This window comes from Megalobrama amblycephala, linkage group LG4 (genome assembly GCF_018812025.1).
Source record: "Megalobrama amblycephala isolate DHTTF-2021 linkage group LG4, ASM1881202v1, whole genome shotgun sequence".
Lineage (NCBI taxonomy): Eukaryota > Metazoa > Chordata > Actinopteri > Cypriniformes > Xenocyprididae > Megalobrama > Megalobrama amblycephala.
Genome location: NC_063047.1, coordinates 7,886,976 through 7,908,488, shown reverse-complemented (window position 1 = coordinate 7,908,488; position 21,513 = coordinate 7,886,976). Strand labels below are relative to the sequence as shown.

General features: G+C 37.1%; 1 protein-coding gene across 1 annotated transcript in view; it reads right to left on the bottom strand.

Annotated features, from left to right (window-relative positions):
* Positions 1 to 992: 992 nt before the first annotated feature.
* The window catches only part of gab3 (GRB2 associated binding protein 3), a 30,087-nt gene continuing 9,566 nt past the window's right edge, over positions 993 to 21,513 (bottom strand). The window contains exons 2-10 of the mRNA XM_048187174.1: positions 17,012 to 17,315; positions 11,633 to 11,837; positions 7,638 to 8,035; positions 7,451 to 7,503; positions 7,069 to 7,306; positions 4,102 to 4,192; positions 3,652 to 3,727; positions 1,870 to 1,983; positions 993 to 1,529 (exon numbers count right to left, since the gene is read on the bottom strand). Of these exons, the coding sequence (XP_048043131.1) occupies positions 1,413 to 1,529; positions 1,870 to 1,983; positions 3,652 to 3,727; positions 4,102 to 4,192; positions 7,069 to 7,306; positions 7,451 to 7,503; positions 7,638 to 8,035; positions 11,633 to 11,837; positions 17,012 to 17,315 (1,596 nt within the window). The 3' untranslated portion in view covers positions 993 to 1,412. The remainder of the gene's footprint in view (positions 1,530 to 1,869; positions 1,984 to 3,651; positions 3,728 to 4,101; positions 4,193 to 7,068; positions 7,307 to 7,450; positions 7,504 to 7,637; positions 8,036 to 11,632; positions 11,838 to 17,011; positions 17,316 to 21,513) is intronic.

Genomic DNA, 21,513 nt, shown 5'->3' with positions numbered 1-21,513 from the left:
ATGATATCAAGTTAAGGTCTGTGATAAACATTACTTGAAGAACTTTCTCTGTTTTGCAGTCATATCTTAATGACTAAAAAACGCATTCAAGTTTGGGGTCAGTAAGATTTTTTTTTTTTTTTTGAAATTTTAATCAGCAAGGATGCATTAAATTGCTCAAAAGTGACAGTAAATACATTTAAAGTGTTACAAAATATTTCTATTTCAAATAAATGCTGTTCTTTTGAGCTTTCTATTCATAAAAGTATCGGTGTTTCCACAAAAATAACTGTTTTCAAGATTAATAATAAGAAATGTTTCTTGAGCAGCAAGTCAGTATAATATTAGAATAATTTCTGAAGGATCATGTGACACTGAAGACTGGTGTAATGATGCTGAAAATTCAGCTTTGCCAAATTATATTTTAAAATTAAAATGATATTTTAATGTATTTTAAATTAGATTTAAAATATATTAAAATAGAAAAAATATTTTACTCAATTAAATACAGCATTTATTGCAGATAAAAGACTTCTTTGAAAAACATTCAAAAATCTTACCAACCCCAAACTTTTGAATAGTGTTGTAGCTAAGAACTACATAAGGACAGCAACCTTGGTAATGCCTATAATTTCATTTCTTTCTGGTAGATTTTAGGCCCGATCACACCAAGAATGACAACTATGAAGATAACTATATTAGTGCCACACCAGCGGACGATATCATTCAAGCTCGTTACAGCAGGATGGATTCTGATTGGCTGTCAATGTTTTTGTCGTTCATCAGGTGGATAAAATCATTCTGGATAAAAATGTTTTAGACCAGCTAAAACGCTTCTTAATACTAGGTGTATACAGGGACAAAGTGATTCCAACGATATCGTTTCTCTGTGCTGTTGTCATTATAGCTGTGCTGTGAACTCTGTTATTCTTTAATACTGAGAACGATTTTTAGAACCGTGTCTTTCTTTATAGTCATCATCCTTGGTGTGAATGGGCCTAGCAACTTGTTAGGGACTTTTAAAAAAAAAAAAAAAAAAAAAAAACATTTCACATTTGAGGCATGAGGTGTGACATTTATGTTGTAGAACAAAGTAAAGTCAACCTCATACTTTCTCATAGCACAGTTCTAAAAACCCACAGGAAATTCCAGAGGAAACCCAATCTAAAATGCTAATTCACTTCCTGATTTAAGGACTACAAAATAAACAGCTTTAGTCTTGAGAAATTGCGCTGGAGGTCTTTTATTCTGGAATAATTTCCTAAATATTCTGCCATTTTATTTCTAAAGGTTTCTTATCCAGCTCTGAACTCGCTCCTTTCACAGCAGTGTAAAAGACTCAACATGTACCTGAAATTGTAGGAGATGAAAACAAGTCAAGTTTTGAACCATGTAATAATTTAAATGGATTATTCCCCCCTCCTCAGAAGGCTTTAGGCTTTTGACTGACGGACATCCTTCCACTCCATCTTGGTGCTTTGTAAAGCCTGTGTCTTCTTCTCGTCTACCTGCACGTAATCCACCCTGTACTCGTCTGCCAGCAGCGGCTTCTGAAAACATCAATAATGCAATATGAACAATCAAAACACTAACCAGCACGGCAGAACTGTATCAATCTGGAGGCATATTTATGCCATGTCGTGTTTACAGCTGAGTGGTGGCAAAGCAACTGTCACTGGGACAGGAAATACTGAGTCACTGTTACTGCCGCCTGAAGATTCGGTTTGAAAGAGCCACAGAAAAGATTACTACAACAGATAGCAGTGCCCACTAAAACCCCATGCACACTCACTAAATGAGAGTTTGTATTAGAATGCTTTAGATGCTTGTGAGAAATGTATTTCTGAAACAGTTTGATATCTTTTTTTCTACTTCATGCCCACCACTGACCTTCTGGACAGGTGAGGGGGAGGCAGAGTTGAAGTCAAGTGACAAGTAATCCAGCTGAGAAGGCCTCATCCAGGGGGTAGAATCACAAGCTGGGAACAGCATCTGCCGACAGTCCTAAACAAAGGAAAAACATACAGATATAGGCACAATACATTTAATACGGACACACGTTATATTACAATAATATTTTATGTATACAAATACATACAGACGTGGACTAAATTGTTGGTACCCTTGATAAATATAATCAAAGATGACTGTAAAAATAAATCTGCATTGTTTATTGTTTCATTGAAGGAGAAGAATTGAAAGTGGGGGGGGGGATCACATTATGAAATAAATGGTTTTCTTCAGAACACGTTGGCCACAATTACTGGCACCCCTAGAATTTTTTATGAGTAAAATATCTCTGAAGTATATTCCCATTCATATACAGATTTTTGTTTTTTTAGCACACCAGGGTGATCATGAACATGAAATTGTCCAGCCATGACTTCCTGTTCCACAGGAGTATAAACATGAGGAAACACAAAGGCCAAATTCCCTTAAACATTCATCACAATGAGAAAAACCAAAGAATTTAGTTCTGATGTGCAGCAAAAGATTGTTGAGAAAAGATCCAAAACAAACATCAAAACCAACAAAATGAAGCTTCTGCCATGGTCGTCCCTGACCTGAACCATAAAGAAAATGAGTGAAGTGAACTGAAGAGAAGAAGCACCAACATGGAGCTGGGAATCTGAAGGATCTGGAGAGATGGTCTCTGATCTCTTGTCAGGTGTTTCATCAGGCATTATAGGTGCAGACTCAGAGCTGTTATCTTGGCAAAAGGAGGTTGCAAAAAGTATTGAATAAAAGGGTGCCAATAATTGTGGCCAACGTGTTTTGTAGGTAAACATTTATTTCATAATGTGACTTTTCCCCCCACTTTCAATTCTTTTCCTTCAATGAAAAGTTCGATTTGTGCTAATTTTATGAATTAAAGATCAAAAGAATAAACAATGCAGATTTATTTTTAGTCATCTTTGATCATATTTATCAAGGGTACCAACAATTTTGTCCACGTCTGTACATTTGTGCTCACCAAGTCTGCATTTATTTGTTCAAAAAGAAGTAGAAGAGTTACTACTTATTTTTGTAATGGCAAATTTTGTTATTTTCAGCATCATTACTCCAGTCTTCAGTGATCCTTCAGAAATCATTCTAATATGCTGATTTGGTGCTCAAGAATCGTTTATTATTATTATTACAGTTATGCTGCTTAATATTTTTTGTGGAAGTTTTCTTTGGTGAATAGAAAGTTCAAAAGAACAACATTTATTTTAGATTTGCTGCTTGTTTTGCTGATGAATATAAAGTACATTTAGCTGAAATAGAATTCTTTTGTAACATAAATGTCTTAACTGTCACTTTTGATCAATTTAATACACTCTTGCTAAATAAAAATATTAAATTAAAATTGTTATTTTCAAAAAATCTTACTTATCCCAAACAAAATTTTTTTAAAATATATTTTACGTTTATGCTTATTGTTAAATTATGATTATTTACATAATTGAATGGTTTGCATTGCTTAATTATTTGTTTGGTGAGTTTTTCTGTTGTTTGCACTGTATGCTGAATTTTCTGCTATTTCCTTTGTAATTTACAGAGATTTATCATTATGTCTTTTTATCATTTTTTTTATCCCTCTGTTGCCTTCTTGCTCTTTCTAATTTTAAAGAGAAACAGAGCAATAAATTATTAATGAGAGAGGACGGCTTAAACAGGAAGACACGTTACCGTTGGCGTGATGCTCCCTTCCTGTTCAGAGCCCCATCCCCGCCGCCTGTCCAGAGGAACACACTGAAGTAATGTGCTAGAGACAAAACAAACAAACCGATATCAAAACGCATGAACGTTCAAATACAGTCATAGAAATATAAAACAATATCTTACGAATAACAAATAACATAAACATCAGTGTGTCATTCATAAACATCACAAACATGTAAATGAGAAAACACTTGTGCAGAGGAGTTTGCAGAGGCAGGAAAAAAAGATCGGGTGATATGAGGAAGAGCAACGTCAAGACAAACAATTTCTTTGATCTAAGATATAAGACAGATAAAAATACTAAAAAGAATGACAGACAGAAATGGATGAGAAGAACACATTTGCAGGGGATCAATTTTAGCTCATTTTGATCTGTAAATGTGAGTTTGTCCTAAGTCAATGTTGTGCAAATCTCACCTGGGTTCTGTCATTGTGCGTGTGAGAGGAACGTGGAATGGACATTCAGAAATTGTGGACAGGCCCCGTAGGTCTAAAGGTGGCGGTCGAACTGTGAAACCAAACACATTGCAAAACACTCAAACACTCCATATATTTTTCTGTCATCCACACAACACACACAAACACACACTTTCACTGAGTTTAAAGAGGCATTTCCTTTGTGTGAAGGTGCATGACCTGTAGAAACCCTGTGCCTCCACTCAAGACACAATGCTGTCTGCAGTTCCTGATCTGTGAATCTGATAGTATCATGCACTTCCTCTCTTGTGCTTTTGTCTTGGGAAACCTAAATGCTCACTTTAAAAAGTATTTAAAATATGTCACAAAGACATTCAGAATGAAATACAAAAATACCAGCGTGCTGCTCAGTGCACACTTCTATATACGATCCATGATTAAAAGTGCGCTCACATTTACTATTGTTCTGTGATTTTTTCGAGTGCGAAATCCAGTCATTTTAATAGGAATCCATGTATTTTTCTGTATTGGGTTCAAGTTAGTTATGCAAATTCGCCATGCAGACCAACAGAAAGCTTCTTGGTTTGCATTTGACTTCTGTGTGAAAGGTGCTTCATACATTGCTACATTATTGTCAATTGACAATAAAACTTTTTTTTTGTTCACGCTAATTTGACCATACTTTAATTCTGCGGTGGCTTTGTATGGAAGGCAGATTCTGCCATTTTTTATATAAATTAGCAAATTTACATTCAATCCAAAAATTATTCAGAAATTTTTGATATTTTTTAACAAGTGGGTGCAGGACACTGTAGTTCATTTATGTAAGTGAGGATATCAAAATAAAGTAAACTGTGACATATTATACCCAAAAATTCTTCATAGAGTGGACTACCAGTAAAACTGATACAAATTTGGAACCAAAAATTATTCAGACACTTTGACCTGACCATGTTTTGCTTAAGTTTTATCTGACAATTAACACAGCTTAACTCTGAGATCTTGTCATATTTTATTACCATTTTTTAAACTATAGTGAATAAACTGTAATAATGAGTGAAATGTTCAAGGTGTCTGAATACATTTTGGTTTGGCTGTATATGAAAATGAAAATCAGGGTAACCATTTGATTTATGAAAAGTGTCAGCAAAGTATGTGGCAAAATTCAGAATTCGATTTTTCATTTACTCTACAATCTCAAGGCAAGACTGCCAATACACATACGTAAAACAACTCTTAAATTTCGATCTTGAAATAGAAATGGTTTCTGTGTGATGCACAGATCATGAGCCTCTGCTGCATCTCATCTTCCTCATATTCATTTTCAACATGCGTCACTCTTCTCGCACCCCTCCTCGCATGAGATCATCTTTTCCATTTCTCTATTTTCTTTTTCTGATGTAGCTAACTAAAATCATGATATTCCAGATAATGAAATTGCTTCATGGCAGCAGTTACAGCTAACACAACACATTATATCATTTAAAATATACAGAGCCCCTAAAGTGGCATGGTAATGGAAAAAACATATGAGATGGGAGGAAAAATTATGTTTGTCAATGCTTTTGCATTCTCTCGCAAATGTTTGCGTTCCCCCAAGAATTGTTGCGTTGGCCTGCAAAACTTTTTGCAATGTTTTTTGTGAGTTTCTCAGGGGAATGCAAAACATTTGCAAGAGAATGCAAAAGCATTGACAAATAGTTTTACCTCCCACCTCATATTTTTTTCCTTCAGCATGTCCCTTTAAGGGCTCCATAGCTCCTTAATAATACATTCTTAAAAATAAAGATTCTTTATTGGCATTGAGGGCTCTATGAAGAATATGGAGCTTTCCATTGTACAAAAGAATCTTTATAGTGGAAAAAAAAATCTTCATACTATTACTTCATACTAAAATATTTAAAGCTTTCTTTTAAAGCTGTAGTCCGTAATTTTGCCTCTTTGTCGCCATCTCTGTTTGAAACCTGCAGAATTATTATCTGTGAATCTAATGTTTGCTGTCAATCACCACATCGGTGTGGATACTGTACTTCGGAATCACAGATTGTAGTCTTGGAAGCATGACCAAAATAAGAATTTTCACCAGAGAATGTCATCTGAACAAGTAACATGTCTGCCACTTTTGTTCTGACTGAGGAAAAAAAAGAATTACAGTAAATCGTGCTGCCAGTGGTGATTAAATCTAACGATCTCATATCACGTAAAACCGTGCAAATTATTATACTTTGTTCTCAAAATCTCTAATGTTAATTTGTCATACCATACAATCCGTCATCAAAATTCTAAGTTTAATTATTGCAGCTGCTGTGAGAAAGGCTATAAATGATCTGCCTCACATGTGATATAGCCTACTAGCTGGGACTCATTCTTTATGTAAACAGACGTGACGCAAGTACCACCCGAATTATAAATCATTATTAGAAGCTTACTGTTGTGAATCGGGCTAAGGTAAGGAGATAGTTTTGAACACTGGCTGGTTATGTACATGCTCAAATATTGATTTTGGATCATTTTTAACCAAAAAAAGTTACAGACAGCAGCTTTAAGAACTGAATGTTTTTTAGGGAATTCTATGACATTTTTATGAAACCTCCTTTTGAAACCTTTATTTTTAAGAGTGTACTAAAACTATGACATCACATCCTGTTTTTTAACTAGATATTAGTCATTGGCACAGTATATATTTAGCAAATGTGTTAGGAGTAGATGTATCTGATGTAGCCAAAGATAAATGAAAATTAAAAGGTGGTGTCCTCATACATTTGACCATGTAGTGTATATGCTATTACATGCTATTTTGGGGCATGTAAATCTTATTTCCTAATTAAATCATTTAGTCTAAAGGCTACAAGTCATGATATGGATTACTAATGATTACTACAATCACAAAACTTTTAATGATTTTTTAGTACCATGTGCTTTGAAACTGGTAAACGTTTACTACATTTTTAACCTGAAAACATTTACCCTTTTTTGGTCTTTTTGGTTTAAGGTTGCGGTCGACAGGAGGAGGCTCAAGGTCGGGATTCGAAGGTGAGGGCAGCTCTGTTTTGCCGTTGGTCAGTAGGGAGACAGGCAGGGTGGAGGGACTCATGGGTATGTAGCCGTCTGAAGTGACATTAGAGCAGCTGATTGGTGGGGAGGCCATGGGCACATATGAATCCTCACAGTGGTTTTCAGTAACTGTGGTATTCAGAAATATCGGCTAGAAATAGCCGAGATACAGAGAGAGACAAACTATGATACATGTGGTTTCTGGCAGTGAATATTCAAATTGATGCTTATTTACTGTGTATGTTTAACTTTTACCAGGCTCATTTGACTATTTTATATTTGAATATTTCTTTACCAGGTTGAGGCTTAGACGTTTGTTCCAGTGTCTTCCAGCATTGTCAAACTCTCCTGAAAAAAAGATATAGTATAATAATAAAATATAAAATATAATACATTTTATGGAGATGTTTTGGAGAAAAAAAGATGTGTGTGTGGGGATGTCATTGATAATATTTGTTGTGTGTATTTGTGTGTATGTTCACCTTTCCTAAAGTGGTCTATTCCTGAAAGTGACGTCCTGCGAGGGAGGAGAGCAGGTTGTGTTTGATTACGGCCGGTATCATCGTTACTGGGGTGATCGGACAGGTGTGTGGGTTTGGGCGGGAGGGGAGGAGGCGTCTGTGGGTCTGATGTCACACAGAAGGGTCGGTCGAATCTGAAAATGTCCGGTGGACGGCGTAGAGAGATAGGAGATGAGAGGCAGGACGAAAGAGAGGAGGAGAGAGAGAGTGGACCACAGGGGGCACTGAATGGGGGCTCGGACACCCCAGCCAAAAGAAAAGGGGAGGAGTCAATGCGTGGGGTGGGGCTAAAAACATCCTCGGTGTACTCAGACGAGCTCTGCTCAAAGGAGCGTTCAGAGTTAGAGATGCTGTCACACCTATAGGGAAGGACAAACACAAACACATAAGAAATAAGCATTTATACACACACTAAAACAACACTATAGTCAACTAAGTAATGTTATGTCAAATTAAAATATGTTGAATAAACTCTTCTATGGAAAAAAAAAAATTCAGAGAAAGCATATGGAAAATGTGTGGTGTGTTGTGTCATAATGAAACTATTGTTTTTACACAGGCTTTTTCTGCTGAACGAGTGCTCATTTAGAAATCATAAATTTGCATAAATTCAAAATATTCTTTTTATATGTAAAGCCTTACTAAGACAAGACAAAAAAATCTAAATAAACAAGTGACAAGTGAAGTGTCACATATTAAATAAGTGTCTGAGCCACTCAAATCTGGTTCACATTAGAAAATCTGTCTTAAAGTCAACATGAAATAAAATTTGACCCTATTTACTTTTTTTTTATTAGACTTCCCTGGCCTTATTGTACACTATTCAGCTGTGTGTGTTATTATAAAAGAAAATAAATGTTGTGTTCAAGATCAGAGACACATTTCTAATTTATACATTTCCAATTCATGTTAATGTTAACTAAAAGCTTTGAAAACAAATTTGCCGGAACATATGAAGAGTTCATTTGCAAAAACCGATAAACGCCATTTTTAAAAAAAAATGAACTAAGTGCTGTGCATTATTCTCCATATATAGCACGTTCTGTACCCTAAATCCATTTTGTCAGAAGAGCCGGTTTTGCCCACTTTCAGGCATCGCAAGTTCACGTTTTACAGCAGAAGCCGACAAGCGCCCTTGTTTGTGTACAGACAGAAACCAATAAGTCCGTTTTAGCGAATCAGCGCGCAGTATTCAGGTCAGGTGACAAGGCTTCTAGTCACTTCAAAAAGACGCGCTAGCTGAGGGAAGTTTTATCAAAGCTCTCTAAAAGTGATCGAGGATTTATGATTTCGACTCCTGTAAGTCCTTGTACACCATACACGACTTACATGCTGAAAAATTGGTTGTCCTTTTGCTTGTGTGTGTGTGTGCGCGCGCGCGCACGTGCGTGTGTGGATTAGTGCGTGTGTGTGTACTTGTGTGCCGATCTGTGTGTGTGTGTGTGTGTGTGTGTGTTTGAGAGAGAGAGAGCGTGCGCGCGCGCGTGTGTGTGTGTGTGTGTATGTGTGTGCCGATCTGTTTGTGTGTGTGTGTGTGTGTGTGTGTGTGTGTGTGCGCGCGCGTGGGTGGGTGGGTGTGTGTGTGCGTTTGTGTGCACACGTGTGTTTGAGAGTGTTTTAAATGCAATTACTTGGGTTTTGTTTAACTATGAAACATGAAATGTGGAGTTATCTGCTTTTGCCAAAAAACGACTGTTGGAGTTATCTGCTTTTGCTAAAAAACAAACTTTTAATATATATATAAAACATACTTTCAATGAATTTTAATTTTTTAATTTACCTATATTTTTTAGAGTTATCATTACTTAATCAAAACAGCCCAACTGCAGTTTGATTGTTATTAATTGGAATGCACAATAAAAAAAACATGATTTGTGAGAATTCATAAAAATGGAGTTATCTGTTTTTGCAAATAAACTCTTCATATACACACTACAGTTCGGGTTTTGGTGTCAGGTCTTTTGAAGAAATTAATACTTTAGGAAACACTTTAAATTAGGGAACACATATTCAAGGTTCCGTGTTCTACATCAGAACGCTGACTCAGCATCATCTTCACGCATGTGTCATGCTACTCACGTGTAGAGCATCGGCCAAATACTGAGTCGGCATTCTGACGTAGAACACGGAAACGCTGCACTATGAATGTAATGTCAAGCTCTGCATCATTTTCAGGCGGTTGATGTGCCATTTCATCATAGGAGTCGCCCATGAGCCGAAGGCTATTCTGCCATCACACAGAGCACCCCAGCCTGTCTTGGAGGTGTCTGTCACGACCAATTTTTTCCTGGAAACAAAGCCCAGCATAGTCCCGTTCAGGTAGAAATGGGGAGATGTCCAAGGCCTTGACACAGCTGTGGGTCACTCTGAGAGTGAGTCGGCCCGTGCGCCATGCATGAGGCGGGACACAGACTTTTAACCAGAGCTGGTGTGGTCAGGCCCAGCGGAACTACTGAGGATGCTGCTGCCATGAGGCCCAATAGTTTCTGAAACCTCTTGAGGGGATGAAGGGACCATTCCCTGAATGAGGCTGCCATACTCTTGATTTTCAAGGCACGCTCTTCAAAGAGCCAAGCCTGCATTTAAGCAGAGTTGAAAACTGCCCCCCCCTGGAATGAGATAGTAAGCTCTTGCCAAATTTATTCCTGAAAACCAATTTCTCCAGATGGCTGAGGAGCAGGGATCTGTGGGCACAAAACTTGTGTCCTCACTGGGCTAAAAGTAGCCAATCGTCGAGGTAGTTGAGCATGCAGTTTCCCATCTGTCTCAGAGGGGAAAGAGCCACGTCTACACACTTCGTAAAGGTACATGGGGCTAGAGAGAGTCCGAATGGAAGGAATGCCACCCCCTCGAACGTGAATCTCAAGAATGGTCTGTGATGGGGGCTATCTGGATGTGAAAGTAGCGTCTTTCAGATCAATTGATATAAACCAATCTTTGGGACGAATCAATGCAAGGTTTCAAAGTTAACATCCTGAATGACCGTCTCACGAGTGTGTGATTCAGATGTCTCGATTCGAGAATGGGCCTGAGGCAGCCCTAGCTCAACCAATGGATTGGGTGTTGACTTTAGTAGCGCACAGGGCCAGGTCTGTTGTGTTGCGCAGCTCTTTGAATTTAGCCAGGTTGGGTCCAGAATCATCCATGTCATGGAGAAGTTTGGACTGATATATTTGAAGCACCGCCATAGTAGTGGCGAAAAGCTCTGGAGGCAAGAGCTGACGTGGTTCTGCAGGGCTTGGAAGGAGGACTGGCCTTGGTCTTCCAACCGAAAGCCATAGGCAGGCAGAGATGCACAGCGACAGCTTCTTTCATTGGGGGGGAGCTTCGTGTTTTCATCTGCGCCATCGACTTTAGAGAGATCAGCCAAAGAGGAAGAATGGACGCGTGCCGGGTCACCACATCTTGGTGAGCTCTCAATGGACTCCAGGGAAGAACGGGGCTGGTCTCTGGCGAGGGGGCTGCTGGCGGCGCCCTGACTGCAGGAACCACTCGTGGAGTCGGCTGCGGGCGGGCTCTTCTGGGGCCGACCAGTCTAAGCCAAGCTCTTCCACAGCTTTTGAGAGGACTCGCAAAAACCTGCAGTTATTTCATTAATCAGCTGAACCCCTCCATAATGACGCCTCAGTATTCAAAACAAAACAGCATTACAAAAATCATAATGCGTTTTTATTAAACCATTAAGTCCCTACTTTGCATACAGGTCCCTGAAGATTTTCTTTGAATCTAATCACATTGTGTTATGCTGCAGTGACCAAGATCAAAAGATCTCACTGAAGCGGAAAGCATGAGAGATTTTCTTTTCTCATTTATTCTCTCAGTCACCTTTATTAAATCTGATTAGAGAAAAGCTGATAGTCTGGCGCTACATGGAATGAATCTCAATTCTCTATTGAGATTAACATGTAATTATTATTTTTGCAATGTGTGATCATAAGAAGTGAGGTAGGCCTTGCCTGACGATGCTCTTTGTACCGGTTTCACACTGAGAGAGGAAGAGGTAGTCAAGTGGAGGGCTGATCTCTGATTCGCTAGTCCTGTCTAGGACAGCGTGGCTGTCGATGGTAACTGTGTCCTGATTGGCCACAAGAGAAACATGAGGAGAGAGTGCTGGAGATGGCTGCTGGGAAGAGGGAGTGTGATTTAGACTGTCCATTGATTCTGTCAAAAAGAAAGAGCGAGAGAAAAATAAATAGATTTGCTTCGATACATTTATTTATTTTGGATTTCAAACAAATAAGTGCAATAACCATATTTCACACATTTAATTTTTGAAGTACCTTTGCTTTTAATTACCAGAAGGTGGCAGACCAAATCACCCCCTTTCTAGCCCCCCACGCACCACAACCCACACACACACACACACACACACACACACACACACACACACACACACACCTCTTTCTCTTCCTGTTTAGACTCAACAGTGCATTAGTAGTGGGCAGACATTTCTAAAGCTCTCAGTCCCACAGATGAACACGTGAGGCTCACGCCTGTTACACGCACTGAAAACACATGACATGTTCACAGTCGATTTTTTGGGGTGTAATCGTTTCTCTTCTTAATAGTAAGCAAAAATGTTTTTAGAAGGTGGAACTGAGTTGAAATAATGCAGTCATTGTGGAAAGTTTTGCACCGTTTCCATGGTCATATTTATGTGTGTTGTGAGAATGAGATTGACTGTATGAATCTGAATGACACATCTCTCATTTTGGGAATTATTGTTGAGCAGGTTAATTAAATAGGCAATTTCAAGCAATACAAATAATTTTAATTGCCCAAAAAGAGGTGTCCAGTGATGACTCAGTGTTTCGAAGTCTGATATCACACTCAACCTGCTGGTGCTTGAAAGGCATTGTGAGTAATGTTGTGGGTAAACAGTTGTAGATAACCGGCTTTTGATCACGTTGCAGCTAGCATGCTAATCTGAGGGGGATTGTGTGGGCTCACATAAACATTGCTTCTTTGGCAGAGCCTACTATTGGGTATCCAACACTTGAATAACTGACAATGACTCAGAAGAGAAATCCGAGAGACACTAGGCATGTAGTTGTATTCATTTTTGTTATCTTATATTTACTGTAAACATCTATCAGATTTTACTCAAATGTATAAGCCCATAACATTTTTGCACAATGTTGGTACAGTAAGTGTAACATTTTTTGAACACCTTTTGTTATTCAGCTACATTGAGAAGCCTTTAATTATTATGTAGAGCTGCTTTACACTTGCAGTCCAAGGTTGCTATAGTAAAGGGATTCAGGAGAACAGAACAGTTGTCATGGTGATGGGGTCAAAGGGACAGTAGAGATACAATAAGTAGTAGTCATGGTGATGGGGTCAAAGAATAGAAATAGAGTGCAACAGTCAGGTTCCGGAGGTAAAAACTCCATTCATTTTCTCCAAAGGGAAATTGATTTTTAATGACCTGGAAACCTTTTTAGACAGCGCTACTGTGAGTTACGATGTTATTAATCTATGGTAATTGCTTCTGTTGAAGCCATAAGCCCACATTATTTCAACTTATTTTTAAAATAATTGTGTTTAACAGTGGAATTTGTGGTGAAAAACTACATTACCCATGATGCTGTACAGAAAATTCCACCAATCAGAGAGTTGAAACAAGCAAACCGCAACAAAAGAGGCTTGAGATTGGCAAAATCTGCACAGAACTGATTATCACAGCGAGATGCATGCCGGTTAGAAATGTTTCTGAGTGTAGTCCGTCTTGCTCTAATGTCATGCTTACGTATATCTTGCGATTGCGAGGCGGCCATGCCAGATTGCACAATCCCCCAACTGCGCTGATCAAAAGCATAATGGGAAACAACTTGCTGACGAAACTTATCATTGCTCATTGGTTTAAACAACCAAGCTGTATTGTTCTCTTTTAAAATGTCTGATTTTAAAACTTTGATATCATGCTTTTATGTGTATAAATTATGTGTGAATATTCCCAAACACTCTGACAGTATTATCTCTCTATGGGTTATGTGATTGTTGACATATTTCTAAAAATTAAAAAAAAAAAAAAAAACGTAATAAACACGTCTTTCGAATGGAATTAAATAACAAGTACTTTGAACTTAAGAACCTAACTTAAAGAGCTTAAATTACAGAACTTAAATTACATCATATTTAATAGCAACACAGCACATGCATGTGAATCATACAATCAAATACCTTTGATCTTGTAGGTGTCTGTTGCACTACGAGGCGTAAAAACTGTCCATCTTGGCTGCACTTATTTCACTCCTCCTCGCACTGCAGCCCCCTACTCTCATTTCAATTTCAGGCAAGGCGAGGCGCATCTCAAATTAGCCTAATATCTTGTTAGTTTCGCCCACTCCCATGAAGCACTGCAAATGACGTAAATGAGTCGGTCTCCCTACTCTCTCAAAATACTTAAATATCTGAAATGAGTAGTTTTATATTTGTACATCATTTTTGCAGTGATGGATTGGATTGTAGTTCTTTCCCTCACTAAAGCGTTAAATACACAGTCTTGTACCTTTGTTTTTTTGTCTGATTTTCAAAACTTTTATGATTCACCTCATAGCTGGTTGGCTTGGACCATGGCTTATAATGCTTTAACAAAGCATTATTTTTTTTTAAATCCTTAAAGGAGAAATGAATGAAAAAAATATGGTATCGCCACTGCTGAAAAAGTGGGTGGACACTGTTGCATTTTATACAATGAGCAGTTGTCATGTCGATTGGTCAGAGGGACAGTACAGTTACAATGAGTGGTTGTCATGGTTATGGTTTAGAATGAGAGTAGAGATACTGTGAGCAGTTGTCATGGTGATGGATCAGAGGGAGAGTGGAGAAACAATGAGTGGTTGTCATGGTGATGAGTCAGAGGGACAGTGGAGACAATGAGCAGTTGTCATGGTGATGGGTCAGAGGGACAGTGGAGACACAATGAGCAGTTGTCATGGTGATGGGTCAGAAGAACAGTAGAGATACAGTAAGTGGTTGTCATAGTGATGAAGTCAGAGAGTAGAGATACCTTGAGCAGTTGTCATGGTGATGGGTCAGTGGGACAGTGGAGATACAGTGAGTAGTTCTCAAGGTGACAGGTCAGAATGAAGGACATAGTGGAGTTGTTATGATAACAGGGAGAGTACATATAAAGTAAGCATGGTGACAGTTCAGAGTGAGAGAACAGACATAACCGTGTGGCTCTGGCAGAGATCAGCATTTGAGTTTACAAAAGTTCACAGAAGCCTTGGTTTAACAGGACCCCAGCATGTGTTCTGAGTGTCTTGACACATGGCCCGAAGCAGGATCTGAAACTGCGGCCCTCCAGGTGTGACTACAATCTCTGATTTGTTCTTCTCTCACCCTGCTGTCTGTCTGTCTGCCGTAAAAGAGTCTGCCTGTAAATAAAACACTGAGTTCCAGTTCACAGCTGGAGTCCTGCTGGGGTTTGTAATGAGGTTAGCGGCTAAGCAGCAACTGAGACTTTGTGTCTCCAAAACTACACTCGCTGTTTCTCTCTGTTCTGTATATAATAGCTTTATCTTTCACAATCGGCCTTTACCAGTTTAGAGGCGTGTCCAACCATCCAGTGTGTTGTGCATTAAACAGTAACCATGTACGTGTGTGTCTGAAAACCTCCCGGCTGCTGTATCACTCATCTTTTTGATATCTTTCTAAGTAATGTGTAACTTGTGGTTTCTCTCATTCTCTGTGTTTGGTATCTCACATTAGCCATGCTAACTGCTAACATTCTCCCTGTGTCTTACAGTAATTATTGTGCCAGCTTTAATAAAAACCTATTTTCTTGCTATAACAGCAGTCATATATGCTTGTGGACACAGATCGTGATGCTAGCTGTTTGTTATTAGTTAAAGATATGGGATGCCACATACTTGTGAGCTGTCTACCTTATGACAGACGTGTGTGTTTGTCTGAACGTTCCTCTGTGACGCAGCTGTTGCTCTGCAGACTATTCGAAAGAGAGGAAGAGAGATGGAGGAATGGAACAGAATATTAAAATAAGACCTCGCCTATATTACAGCGTCATTCTCTCATGGATTCTGTCTGCATCTCTCAGTCTCTGCATCTCTCTCTGGAGAAACATCCTGTGGCTAATTATTTCCCAGTCTAGGTTTATTCATTTTAAAACCGTAGTTGGAGGAGTCAAATCTTTAGGTTAATAATGGAGGAATCTGATGTGGTGAAAGGATTGTTTTTAGGAGGCTTTTTATGTACACAGGTTTTTCCTGTTTTAGCTCATCTGTAGTACTTTCCTTTCTCATAAACCCACGCACATACATGGAATTTATTTATTAACAGTGTGTTTGCTGCAGATAGAAATAGATTTGTAACTATAATTTTAATTTTTAAGATTTTGTTTTTTGTAGCTCAGCTTAAATATATTTTCATGTATACCTCTTTGTTAATGCCTCACCCGATCTTGTTGCATCACCTGTCACTTGCTAATTATTTATTCTTATTTATATAGTGCATATACATTACTGTTCAAGTTTGAGGTCAGTAAGATTTTTTTTTAAAGAAATTCATATTTTTATTCAGCAAAGATGCATTCAAATGATCAAAAAAGTGACAATAAAGACTTGTTTTATTTTTCTTTTTACCAAAATGTTTTATTTCAAATTAATGCTGTTATTTGGAAATTTATATTCATCAAAAATCTTGAAAAAAAGTGTATCATGGTTTCCACAAAAATACTAAGCAGCACTATTTTCAACATTGATAATAATGTTTCTTAAGGCACTGAATCAGCTGAAGGATCATGTGACACTGAACACTGGAGTAATGATACAGAAAATTCAGCTTTTCCTTATATTGTAATATATATTAAAATAAAAAAGTTATTTTAAATTGTAATAATATTTCACATATTACTGTTTTTACTGTATTTTTGATCAAACAAATGAAGTGTTGGTGAGAAGAGTTATTCATTTAATTTAATAATAAAATGTATTTTGTTCTTTATAATAGACTGGACATTCTGCATTCATTCTGACATTCTCATTTACATTTAAGATTGTAATGATATTGAAGCAAGCCCGTACACTAATGTTAATGTGTAATGTCTGGAGTCAGTTGTGCTTAGACAAAAGATGTCAAGAACTGCTCATTCTTCAGTGAAATCTTCAGGTAATATTGACAGTGTGATGATAATGTAAATGGAAAACAAATAAGATATTTATGTAACGTATTACAATAAACAGACAAGTTAGTATCAAGTTTCGGAGACTATCAGGACTTTATCAGAAGCTACGATTCATCAAAAGGCAATGTCATACTAAGCTCTCCAAGACCTAAAAACAAAATTACACATTTATAATAAAACTCCTCACCTGCATGTCTGTTCAGTCCTCCAAACGTACAAATCTGTCCAATGTTCTGTACCCAGATGTTCATCTCTTCAGCTGTTTTGGCCAGTAGGTAAAAGATGCGTGTGGTGGTCTTGACCACAAACAGGTGCTGATTTTGGTACTGACGTTTAGTGGGCCGTACCTCTGCCTCAATGGTGACCTCACACTCCTGCAGGTCAATGGTTCTGATTGGTTTCCGGGAGCTCTTGCTACGGTAATATTCCAAAACGTCAGGATTTCCGCTCATCCGACCCCTCCGCAAAACAAACCATCGCTTTCGCCATGACTGAGAGAGAGAGGGACAGAGGGCGAAAGAAAGGGGAAGAGAATTAGAATAACACTGTCCTGATGGACACACTCACATAGATTATAAATCAAGGTAAAAAGTCTTCTTTGATCTTTAGATCTTGTCTTTTTTTCAAAATACAAGCATTCACTCTTCACACAAAAATCATCATTTGCCACTATTTATATCGTGACACACAATGGTGTTGGCTGGCCTTATTTTGAACAATTTATCTATGCACATTATTTAAAAAATAAATAAATATTGGTCTTTTTTTCTTTTTTGCTTGTCAATTTTTATAAAAACAGTGTTACTAAAATTAAAACTAATTTTCATTAATTGAAATAAAGCTGAAATAAATAGCCTATAAATATTGCATGAAAAACTTACAAAAAAAAGGTAATATTAGAAAATCTAAATATATTATATAATTTAAAATAATATTTAAATTAAAATCTAAATAATAATAAATACTAATAGTATTTAAATAATACTAAAATAACACTGATCAAAATATACTAACTTAACTTCTTCCTCTGAAACAAATTATCCTTTTCCACTGATGTAACTAAGGCCATGCGGCTATTGGATAATGTTAACGAACAGTCAAATAACCATTTACTAACTAAGCACTGTTTTAGCAAATCAGCTCTGGCTCCATTCTGGTATGCAAAACCCATACTTCAACTGTCTTCAAAGAAAAGTGATTGCCGAAAATACATTTTATTCAAGAAGTATAGATTATTATTAGTATTTAGACTTGCCATAATCTCCTGCTTTTCACACCATGTGGTATCTGCGTTCAAACCAACTGAGGAGCCATATTATTTGTGCAATAGCCTACACAGTAATGAAAACAGCTTGATTTATTTGAACTAAAAATGAAAACAAAACTAAGTGCATTTGATAACATTGCATTAAAAATACATTTTGATCATTACAAGCATTCAGTCATTCCCAATAATGGTCTTGGAAATATATCTGGATGGATAACTTTGTGGAATTTAGTATCAGGTAAGTTTCATTCATAATTTTCGCCCCATTTACCTGATATAAAATTTCACACCACTGTCGTCCCTTACTGAGCATAACCGTATACCATGGCAACGCTGGTTTAAATGCAATAACAAACTTAAAGATAAACTTCTGTCTAAACTGGGCAGGGCATGGTTTGCAGTTAGAGATGACTTGCAAACACTCTTCCCAAGAAACATACACAGATTAATCTCTCAGGGCAGAAACAGGTTGCACATATGGTTACGAAAAGTGAATAATCAACACCAAGTCAATCAGCATAAATCCCCTGGCTTCACCAGTGACTGTAATCAGTGCAAAAACATGGTTATTAGATGTATTAAGTTGTTATTCTATTAAGATATTAGGTTATTATGTTATCATGAGGTAATTAGGTTAATATTAGCTTATGAGGTAAGTGCATATACTTTGATGTTGTTAGGTCATTATTTCTTCTTATTATACATTATGTGTTATTTTAAGTAGGTTATTTTCCCTGCACTAAGTGCAAACAGTACCTGCCTTGGGTGAAATCTATAAATCTTTCAGAGAATTTGACTATTTTCAATTATGTAACAGAAACAATTATAGAAACTACAGCAAGAATATTTTTCTCAGCAAAGAGCAAGACAGGTAATAGCAGTCCCAGGTTTACTCATACAGTAGCTTCTCGCTCTCTTTTTCTTATTAGGGAAGATAATACTCTAACCCAAAAAAGATGAACCATACTAATTTTTTTGAGGGGGCACCAGTGGTTCACTTTTTGCCCTAGGTTATACATCTACACACACTGCATTTATACCGCACTGCAAAACAGGAAAACAGATTATAAATCATACAGCATTATGTATTTTTGAAAATGTAAAAGAGCAGAACGTTTTCTGTGATGGTTAGTAAAACTCATTATGTCTATAGAATGTCCCCATAAAACATGAAAACCTGATGTGTGTGTATTTGCATTTATAGATAACAACTTTTATATATATATATTTCACTTTAATGCCAATGTAAAACACTTTTTTTTTTTTTTTTTTACCAACTAGTGTCCTTTTTTAAAAAGACACATACATACTTTATGCTGTATAATTAGGTTTGAAAGATGTGACACACTCTGGAGTCTGTACTATTACACATTTATGAATTATGATTTGTGACAATGAGATGAACTCCAGTTCAAAAGCCAACCTGACCATCATATACGGCTTTAAAAACCCAACACAAAACACACACCAGCTGTGATTGCCACTAGCTTATAGTCTATTTGGAGTGACTCCTTATTCTCAGAGAAGAGATTGTTACTCCAGTGAAAAAAAGAGAAAGTTCAGCATTTATGCATGGCCTTAAGGTTTCACACATGCTTTCAATGTGACAGCCTCAATTCTGAACATTCTGGATCCATCAGCAACTTGTTGCTTTCTGTTTTGCGTCTGTGACGTTATTCATTTCTCTGAAACGTCTTCAGTTGATGTTTTCTTTCTGTGACCAAGATTTCACAAGAAGTCAGCTGTTACACAACACCTGGCGGTAGAGATGTCTCTCACAAGCCTAAGTATCTAAATAATCTAATTAACATGCCAGCAGCAAAGTGTCATTAAGATCTATTGTGAAACAAGACCATTTTTTTTAAAGTTGTTTTCTTACAGCAATATTTAATAAAAGGCCACAATCTCCTACTTGTATCATGAGGAAAATCCTGACTTCCTTCCTTGAGGTCTTTTTACAGATATACAAATTTGTTTCGAACAAACACATTGTGGGTAAGAATGCCGCAGAGCTGCAGAATTTCTATCATTCTAGCGTCACAAGACAAACTCTCTTCCTCTTCTCTGAGATCCAGACCAAGTGCTGACATTAGTACTGAGAGCCAGATTAAGCCAGATTAAGCCAGAAAAGACTTCTCCATTTACTTTGGTCTTACAGACAAATTTTTTATTCCAAAGTGACTTAGTACTCTTACAGTATGACCAGGAGTGTCATGTCTAAAATTCAAGTGGCATGTGCCACCTCAGATTTTTGAGTCAAAAGAATTTTGAATGTAATATTCAAAAAAGATTGTAGGTTATCTGATATCTGAACCTTTCCATATACTGTAAAGTGGTTTTTGTAGCAAAAAACATTTGACACTACAGGCCAGAAATGGACTTTACAGTAGGGGGTGGGGGGGCGGCCACAAACACCTCCTTAAAAAATAATCACACCTCATTAATGCTGCACGCAACACATGTACAACTGTAGACACATGTAGAACTGTTTGTACTGAAATGCTGCGCTCACAATGCACAAATCTCCATCTTTATTATTTAAAATATTCAGACATGCAAGAAATAAAGCTGACAATGGGGGAAGTGGGTTGAGATTAAGTAATTAAGCATTTAATTGAAAAAAAAAAACACTTTACAATAAGGTTCATTAGTTAAACATTAATTAATGTATTAACTAACATGAACTAACCATGAGCAATACATTTGTTACTGTATTTATTAATCTTCATTAACATTAGTCAATGAAAATACAGTTGCTCATTGTTTGTTCATGTTAGTTCACAGTGCATTAACTAACGTTAACAAGATTTTAATAATGCGTTAGTAAATGTTAATTAACATTAACATTAACATTAACAAAGATTAATAAGTTCTGTATAAGTACAGTTTATTATTAGTTCATGTTAACTAATGTAGTTAAATAATGTTAACTAAAGTGTTACCAAAAACTCTATCCCCCGGTTTCACAGACAAGGCTTAAGCTAGTCCTAAAATAAAATGTTTGAGCTGTTTTAACTTTTAACTGAAAGCAACTTGTACTGACACATCTTAAAATATGTCACTGCCATTGTTTTGTCTCAAGATGCACACCAGTAATGTTTTTTTTTTTTTTTTCCTAGGGTACGTTTATAAAAGATACTTAAATGCCCTAATTGGACTAAGGCTTAATCCTGGTTAGTCTAAGCTTTGTCTGTGAATCCGAGCCTAAAAGTTTGATCACTAGCACTGCTGTACTGTGAAATAATAAACTCAATTTGGAAAGACTACATTGTTTTTAAACAGACTATGAAAAGATAACGAGCACAAACAAACAGACAGAGATTAAAACATGGTTATCTTTAACAATTCTTCCATATTGAGTCACTTATGTGTGAGTGTGTGTGTGTGTGTGTGTGTGTGTGTGTGTCTGTGAATCTCACTAA